Raw genomic sequence first — 8,578 nt, forward strand, 5'->3', positions numbered from 1 at the left:
CTTGTCTCCTGGTGCCTTTCTGTACAATTTTATTGGGACATTGGAGATTACATACTGAAATGGCAGTTTGGAAAGGTTTCTTTGAGGTGGCCCAGTTGAAGCAAGTAACCAGCAGTTGGAGCACAAACTCCAGAGATGGTTTTGATAGATGTGAAGTTCATTGAACTGAGCTGCTGCCTTCACAAGGGTGATAGGTGAAAACAATATACAGATGATCCTGAACAATATGAGGTCTTAGGGCGCTGACCCCTATGCAAGCAAAGATCTGCACTTGATTTTACAGTCTGCCCTCTGTATCTGCAGTTCCACATCCATGATTCAACCAACTGGGGACCGTGTAGTACTGAGTACATATTTAGTGAAAGAAAGCTGCATATAAACGCAGTTCAAACCTATGTTCAAGGGTCAACTATTTTGAAGGCTACATTGCTCCCTGGGGGTGGTTTGCGGTTTTCAGCTGGGTCCTCTGAATCAGGGAGAAACTTCCTCAATGGAGAGGTGAGGGTGAACCTTGAAACCAGCCTCTGAGTCTTCAACCCCATCCCTCCGCAAGGACTGACACCTCAAGTGTGTCTGGGGAGTGGAGAAGCTTGGTGAACCCCTCGAGGTTGAACCAACATTTACCAAATGCATTTGCTCTGGATTCTGCCCAGCACCAGGCGCTGAGAGGCAGCGAAGCACAGTGAGAAGGGGTTTCGGAGAATTCATATTCAGGGTTTGGATTCCTCTGCCCAGCTTGAGGCAGAGCCACTCTCAGCTGCTGGGAGAGCCTGGAACCCTGGAGCCGTGGGGCAGCCTGGTCTGAGGGGGGCGCTCTGCACCAACCTGGCTGCATCCTGGCTAGGGCCCTGGCCTCTTCCGGCCAGTCTGCTCTCAGTGGGGTGGGGTCAAGCTGAAGGGGTTGGCTGTGCGCTGGAGCCCGAGTGAGCTGCCTGCTAATGGGGCTGGGCCACCCTGCACAGCTCTCTGGAGGCTGGACAAGGCTGGGATTGTTCTCTGGCTCCCCTTTGTCTCCCACTCCCCGCCCAGGCCTGGCCCGCCTGCCTGCCACTCTCTTCTCCCTCCCATTGGCCCGGCTGGCAAGAGCCAGGGACTCCACCCGTGGAGTCCGGGGCCTGCCGACCCACCAGCTTAGGAGCGCCCATCAAACTCTGGGTAAGGAAGCTCACCTGGGGCCAAGACGCCCGTTCTGGGGAACTAGAGGCCGCTCGCCTGCTCCGGCCGGCCCCTCCCCCATTTCCATGGCTACAGCACAAACTCTACTTCAGAGACCTCTGAACCCCAGTGCTGAGGGAAGGGACCCTGAGGGGAGCTAGACGCCAGCATCTTCCTGGTCCACCCTTCCCCCAGGCAGCTTGGGCCGCACTCAGGATAGGTCAGAATACCCCCATCCCACTTCTGGGAGGGGTCATCTTAGTTTCTTTCTTTTTGTTTTTTGGCTGCGCCCCGAGGCTTGTGGTAGCGGGATCTTAGCTCCCCGACCCGGGATCAAACCCAGGCCCTCGGCAGTGAAAGCACAGAGTCCTAACCACTGGACCGCCAGGGAATTCCCAGGGTCATCTATCAAATCTCAGCCAGGGTGCAGGGACTAGGGACCAGGTCGGCCTTGTGCCCAGCAGGGTCCCCAGCACCCAGCTCAAGGGCAGAGGGCCCCCAAAATGTTGAAAGGCAGGAACAGAGGCTTGGGGTTCAGGCTGGCGGTGTGAGGGCCCAGAGTGTGTGCGGAGCAAACATGCACACCAGAGAGCAGGCAAAGCGATGACAGGAAGAGGCACGGGGTGGGGCTGGAAAGTTTTGGCCTGGAGAGGTGGGAGGAGTGTCCTGTTCTCCCTCCTCCTGGGGCAGCTCCACCCGCCCTGGCGGCCCAGCCCATCCACTTGTGCCAAGGAATGTGCCTGGGAGAGGCGGCCTGAGAGGCGGGCAGGCGGGCAGCAAAGCTGCGGCCACCCGGAGGCAGCACACAGGTCTGAGGCTGAGGGGCCGGGGCTCAGGTGGGGCAGGGACCCCAAATGCCCCCCCGGGGCACAAGTGTAGTCTTCAGAGAAGAGCCAGGCATCCCCCTAATTCCTTGTTCCACCGGGAGGCATCTGGCCTCTCCAAGAATTCTCCCTGAGCACCCTAAGTTTTCTGTGCTCAGCCCAGGCACTGTGAGCCAAGGGGCTTTCTGGTGCTGGCGATGGCGGTGGTGCCGTGTGTGCTTAGGCTCTCTCTGTGCTGTCCTCCGTAAGTCAGGGTTCTTCTGAGACAAAACCGGGGGGTTGGGGACCTGGCTCCAGGGTCCAGGGTTACTGAGGCAGCCTTCTGGCTGAGGAGGACCCTCCACTCCTTGCTGAGTCAGTCGAGGCTGACCAGCCCCTCTCAGTGGGGGAACTAAATACCCCCCAGGCTAGGCTGGGGAGGGGTTGGGGTTATGACCTCCCCTGGCCTGAAGGAAGCAGCTTGGTGGCCAGCTACCACCCGCATGCATGCCCGTGTACACAGCCTACCCTGGGACTCAGTGACCAGGTTCAGCCTGGACCTGGGCGAAAAGGGACCTGTGGATGGGGGCAGATACCTAATTCCCCCCCTGCCCTTTGTCTCTAGGTCAACGTGGAGGTGCCGGGCCACCATGCTCAGTCTCAAGCTGCCCCAACTCCTTCGCGTCCACCAGGTCCCCAGGGTGAGGGATTCACCAACTCCTACTTCTCAGGGGACTGGCTGGGGCAAAGTTTCTTCTCTTTTTGCAAGTGCAGAAGTCCCTGCTCTAGGCTAACTCTTATCCCTGCCGTTTCAGTGTGGGACTCTTCTGCTCTCTAAGGAACAGGCTTGTGACCTGCTCCCTAGAGCCCAGAACACTCTTTTATCCAGAGTCGGCTTCCTCAGAGCACCCTGTGTCCATCCTATCTTGTCCCCTTACTCTGCCTCTTCTGTTTCTCACCTGCTCTCTGGGTACTGGAAACTGTGGTGAGATGGGGTTGGATTTAGTTTGACTTTGGGGCCATTGTGATCTCCAGCCCATTCCCTTCCACCCTGCTTCCAGAGAAAGGGTGGGACACAGTGGAGTCCCTTGGAGAGAAAGGGTGGGACACAGTGACTCCTCTCCTCCCCTGCCCCCACAACCCCAGGTGTTCTGGGAAGATGGTATCATGTCTGGCTACCGCCGCCCCACCAGCTCGGCCTTGGACTGTGTCCTCAGCTCCTTCCAGATGACCAACGAGACCGTCAACATCTGGACTCACTTCCTGCCCACCTGGTGAGGGAGGCTCTGTCCCAGGCTTGGGCCTCGAGCTCAAGGGGGTACTCAGGCGGACCGGGACCGTCCGGGCCCGCGGGCTGCACTGGGAGTCGCTGGGGGTCCGGTGGCCTGAGCACGTGCCTGCCGCAGGTACTTCCTGTGGCGCCTCCTGGCGCTGGCGGGAGGCCAGGGCTTCCGGTCGGAGCCCTACCACTGGCCGCTGCTCGTCTTCCTGCTGCCCGCCTGCCTCTACCCGTTTGCGTCGTGCTGCGCGCACACCTTCAGCTCCATGTCACCCCGCGCGCGTCACATCTGCTACTTCCTGGACTACGGCGCGCTCAGCCTCTACAGCCTGGGTGAGCCCCGCGGCAGAGGCCGGGGCGGTGGGCAACTCCTGGCTGCACAGCCGCCTGCACCAGCTATTTGTGCCCGCCGCCGCACTCAATTCTTTCCTGTGCACCGGCCTCTCCTGCTACTCCCGGTGGGTTCTCGGCCAGTGGTGAAGGGGAAGGCGGAGGGACAGGACACAGCACCCACAAACACCTGGACACCCGGGACCACTGGGGTGTGCCTGCGTTTCACTGCTCTTGAACAACATTGGTAACAATGGGACCGTTTATTGAGGACTTACTGTGCCCAGACCCTGTGCACCAGCACCATCCCTGCGCCGTCTCTAACTCTCACAGCCACCTAAGAGGCAGGTGTCTATCCCCATCTAACAGCTGTTGTCACTCAGAGAAGTCATGTGGCCTAAGGGCTTTCATAGCCACTAAGCTACACTGACATTCCATCTTGGCCAAAGGTCCCCTGCCCTCCTCTGACCCCCACCCCAGCATAAGGATGGTGACCAGCCTTTCACTCCCGCCTCCCAGGTTCCCCGAGCTAGAAAGCCCTGCGCTCAGTAAGATCCTCCGCACGGCTGCCTTCACCTATCCCTTTCTGTTTGACAACCTCCCGCTCTTCTATCGGGTAAGGCTCCTGCTTTCCTGTCCTGACCCTCACAGTGCCCACCCCCAGCCCTGCCCCCTCGATCCCTGACTCAGCCCTGCTGCCCACCCTCCTAGCCCAGCACCCAGTCCAGCTGTGCCCTCCCCCTCCTCATCCTCACCAGACCCCAGACACATGATGTCCACCCCCAAAGCCCCTCCCCGTCAACCCTGCTTTTCCTTTGCCAGCTCGGACTGTGCTGGGGCAGGGGCCACAGCTGTGGGCAGGAGGCACTGAGCACCAGCCACGGCTACCACCTCTTCTGCGCGTTGCTCACTGGCTTCCTCTTTGCCTCCCACCTGCCTGAGCGGCTGGCACCAGGACGCTTCGATTACATCGGTGAGAGCAGACCTGGCCTGGCCCAGGAGGGGATGGGGAGACAGCTCCCCAGAGCACAGAGTGAACTGAGTAAAGGAGAGTATTCCTGGCAGGGCCCTCAGGGTCCAGGCCCAGCCCCAGTCCTCAGATAACAACAAAACCAGCAGCCTGTAGGCCAGGGGCTCTGTGCACAGCAGCTCACTCACTCTTGCCAATAACTCTGGGAATTGGGTTTCTTATTCCCAGTTTTAGGGGAGTAGCAGGCCCAGAGGATGTGGTGCTCACCATGGGTCACAGGATGAGTTGGGGCAGCCCTGGGGATGGGGTATGTGCCCTCACCTGCCCATCCTCCCCACAGGCCACAGCCACCAGCTATTCCACATCTGTGCAGTGCTGGGCACACACTTCCAGCTGGAGGCGGTGCTGGCTGATATGGGATCTCGCCGAGCCTGGCTGGCCATGCAGGAACCGCCGCTGGGCCTGGCGGGCACAGTGGCCACACTGGGCTTGGCAGTGGCCGGGAACCTGCTCATCATTGCTGCTTTCACAGCTTCCCTATTTCGGGCTCCCAGTACGTGCCCCCTGCTGCAGGGTGGCCCACTGGAGAGGAATACGAAGGCCAAACTACAGTAGGGGGCACTTCTGAGCCTGGAACCAAGAGGAGTGGCTGAGGAGAGAGTGCGGAGATCAGAAGGCAGAGGAGGGGAGAGGGGCTGGGAGGCTGGTAGAGAGTAGGAGGGTCAGGAGGGTGCTCTTGATGGGGCTGGGGGAAGTGCTGAGGGTCTGAGAGGGGAGGTGCATGTGTCCAGGCTGGAGCTGCTCCACCTGCCATCGAAGGCTGGGACGGGGAGGTGTTGGGCCCTTTCATCTGTCCCATCTCTGGTGCTCCTGGAGTTTCTGCTCAGCCCAGGCAAGAACTAACATGACTAACCCAGGCCTATCCTGAATGCTTATTAACCAGGCCAGGAGGCCCGCTACTGCCCCCACCCCCAAACCAGGCAGTACCATCTACCGGAAGCTCTTTGCCTATGGCGATGAGGCTGTCTGTCCTGGTCACAGCCGTGTACTCCAGGCATCCAGGCCTTTGGGATCTGGTCTATTTGGGTGTGTCACGGATGGGGCAGTGGGTTGAGGTGGGGGAGGGTGCTGGGCTAGAGAGGAGAACCCTATTTAGACTTTAGGAAGCCACCTTCAATGCTTCTGGACTGAGGCAGGGATAAATAAATAACTCAACAACAGATTTTGGGAAGCACTTTCTGGGACTGAAAAAGGTAAAACCTCCTCTCCACTCCCCATCCTCCCAATACGTCCTCCTCACACTCCATAGATGGACAAAGAATCACAGCCCCACCAGTTCCTCTTCCGGAGTTTATTCTGGAGCAGCTGGGATGATGCTCCCAGCTGCTGGGATCTCACACTTGCCGGGCAGGGAGGTCAGGGAGAGGGGAGGGGGAGGGGTCCCGGAGAGGAGCCAGAGCTGGGGGCTGCCAGCCAGGCCGGCAGGGCTGAGAGCTCTAGGCTGTGCCGTATAAGCGCCGATAGGCCTCCTGGAAGCCAATGTGGTCAGCCAGCTCATCACAGGCGGGGTTGAGCTCACACACCTCCCTCCTGGGCTCCAGCGGATCTGGGTAGGGGGCTGGGGCTCTGAGAGCCCAACACACTGGCATCAGCCTCCATGCAAAATGCCCGCCCCTCCTCCCACTGCGCTTGGGGCTCCAGAGTCCTCCCACAGCGGCCGCTCCTCCCAGCCCATCCTGGAGATGCAGGGCCCTGGCCCAGCACCTCCCTTTCTCTCACCCCAGCCCATGATCCAGGTAGCGCCTGAGTCTCTTCACCACCTCGCTGCCCTCCTGCTTGGACACAAAGGCTGTGGAGCAGAGGGTCAGGGGTCAGGTGACTCCGAGTTTGGGTGGACAAGGTGGGGAGTAGGCTGGCCTTCCTGAGAGCCAGATGGGACGGGGCAGGAGGGGAGAATGGGACTGAGGGGACCAGGGTGAGACAGGGGTGCTGGGAGTGGGCAGCACCATTGAGTGATACAGGGCACAGCTTCCCATCAGGCCCTGCCTCATACCTGCACCTTTGCCAGACTCTTCATCTCTGGGCTTTGCATCTGCAAGAAAAAGGAGCCCAGTTCACCCCTGCTCATCCCTAGGGCTCTCCCTCTCCTCCCCTCTCCCCTCCTCTCCCTCCACAAGGACAGCAGTGGGGGCAAATGGACTGAGCCCACAGAAAGGTGGTTAGACTGCCAACAGGGACTGCCAGTGGAAGGGGTGAGGAGAGGTGAGGCCATGGTGCTTTCCCCTCACAGCTCCCGCGGGCTGGGGCAGGGGTAGGGGCACTCACCTGCCCAGCCAGCGAGGCAGAGTGTGGCCAGGGCCAGTAGGGCGAGGAACATGAGGGGTCTCATGGTGTGTCTGTCAGCGGCTGTGCTAGGGCTGCTGCTCAGGACTCAGCTGGTCTGCCCCTCCCAGCCTCCAGCACTGTTTTATACTCTCTGGGCTGTGCCCCAGAGGCAAGGGTGCGGGCGGGTCTTGGGGGAATCTACCAGGGCTATTTGGGGGTCAACCGCCTAGGCCAAACCCCAAAGGATGTTGTGGTTGGAGCTGCGGCTGCCTGGGCAGGCCCCTGGGAGTGATGGAGGAAGGTGGGCCTCAGTCCAAGACTGCCAGCCTCCAGACAAGGTCCCCAGCCCCTCCTCAAGGGGGTTGCCCCAGGTCTCCCAGCCCCTACTCACTCTCCCTCGGAGCCCCAGCCTCAGTTTGAGCACCAGCGGGGCAGACCGGGACAGGTAGGAGGGGGAGCCTAGAGAGGAAGGGGGGCCCAGAGGTCCAAAATAGATTTGCACAGAGCTGGGCTACAGCCTCCCACAGGCTGATTTCCACTGTCAGCCCTGTGGGCAGGAGCCAAACTCAGTGAGGGAGGGCCAATGCCCTCATTCACCCCGAGGGCCTCTGCCCCAGAGAGACCTCAACAGCAGGCCTGGCATGGGGGCGGCTCGACTCTGCTCAGGCCCTGAGCCTTGGGATGGGGGAAGGGGTTGGGGCAGCATAGGGCCAAGAGCCAAAAGCCAACACAGGTGTGGCCAGGTGTGAGGTAAGGACAGCCCTTCTGTCTGCGACTGGCCAGGTGGGCACTGAGGTGGGAACCCCCTTCCCCATGCCCCTCGCACCTCTGAGCACCTGACCGCCCCACCCCGATCCTTTTCCTGCCCTCACAGCCTCCCCACTGCCAACAACCCTGGGGACCTGACCTCCGAGGGGCAGAACATCCAGCCTGAAAAGCCCCACCCCAGACCTGAAAGCCACTTCTGCCTCAGCTCAGCCTGGAGAAGAGGGAGGGTGTCCTCCCCCACCACCCACTCACCAGGTGGAGACCTGCCAGACGAAGCACTGCTGCCTCCACCCCACGGCCGGTGGCTGGATGTTTAGGCGTGTCCAGGAGGAGAGAGGAGCCACTAGGCTCAACTTGGGGGGGTGGGGTTGATGATCAGGGACCACCCTGCCATCTTCCCGAGTGTCCCCGCTGCTCCTAGACAGACCCAACCAGGCCTCTCTCTACAGAGTTAGGGTGAAGCCCTCGCCAGGGAAGAAAGTTCTGCCCCCACCCACACCCACTCCCTTCACCCTCCAGTCTGGAGGAAACACCCACTCTGCCTTTGGCTAAGTCACTCCTGATGCCCTGTGGCCCTGGCTGGGGAAGAGGGGGTTGTGAGAAGCCAGAGGACAAAGCCCCAGCCATTTGGAGGGCCCACTTGCTCCATGTTCGAGCACTCACCAGGCGCAAACAAACACCTAAGGAGGCCCACCATAGAGCCTCTCAGAATCAACCCAAGGCAAAGAGAAGGGCAGGCGCATGGACAGAGTGACACCCCCCCCGGCAGCTTGTCCTGGCCTCAGGGAACCCAAGGCTCCTGGTTTCTGTGACAAGGGGCTTCACTGCCCTTCCATACATGATGGTCAGATACACCCCCCACCAACCCTCCCCAGCCTGGAGGCTCTCAGAGCCCTGCAACTGGGGCCTCGACTGGAGCCAGGACTCTGGAGTCCAGGGTGGGATCTT

At 60.5% G+C, this 8,578-nt stretch overlaps 2 protein-coding genes across 2 annotated transcripts; one reads left to right on the forward strand and one right to left on the reverse strand.

The window, feature by feature from the left end:
* The first annotated feature begins 3 nt into the window (after positions 1-3).
* PAQR6 (progestin and adipoQ receptor family member 6) lies at positions 4-5,164 on the forward strand. The gene is given in 8 exon segments (XM_024748181.1): positions 4-2,223; positions 2,584-2,659; positions 3,105-3,232; positions 3,365-3,571; positions 3,573-3,695; positions 4,087-4,183; positions 4,390-4,540; positions 4,878-5,164. Coding segments are annotated over 8 exon segments (1,104 nt in total). The 5' UTR covers positions 4-2,176; the 3' UTR covers positions 5,153-5,164.
* A 715-nt stretch (positions 5,165-5,879) lies between these two features.
* On the reverse strand, positions 5,880-8,476 carry BGLAP (bone gamma-carboxyglutamate protein). Its single transcript, XM_024748073.1, is given in 5 exon segments — positions 5,880-6,044; positions 6,046-6,163; positions 6,317-6,386; positions 6,591-6,629; positions 6,863-8,476. Coding segments are annotated over 5 exon segments (447 nt in total). The 5' UTR covers positions 6,927-8,476; the 3' UTR covers positions 5,880-5,888.
* Positions 8,477-8,578: the final 102 nt, after the last annotated feature.

The sequence above is a fragment of the Neophocaena asiaeorientalis genome, unplaced genomic scaffold, assembly GCF_003031525.2.
Source record: "Neophocaena asiaeorientalis asiaeorientalis breed wild unplaced genomic scaffold, Neophocaena_asiaeorientalis_V1.1 scaffold76, whole genome shotgun sequence".
Lineage (NCBI taxonomy): Eukaryota > Metazoa > Chordata > Mammalia > Artiodactyla > Phocoenidae > Neophocaena > Neophocaena asiaeorientalis.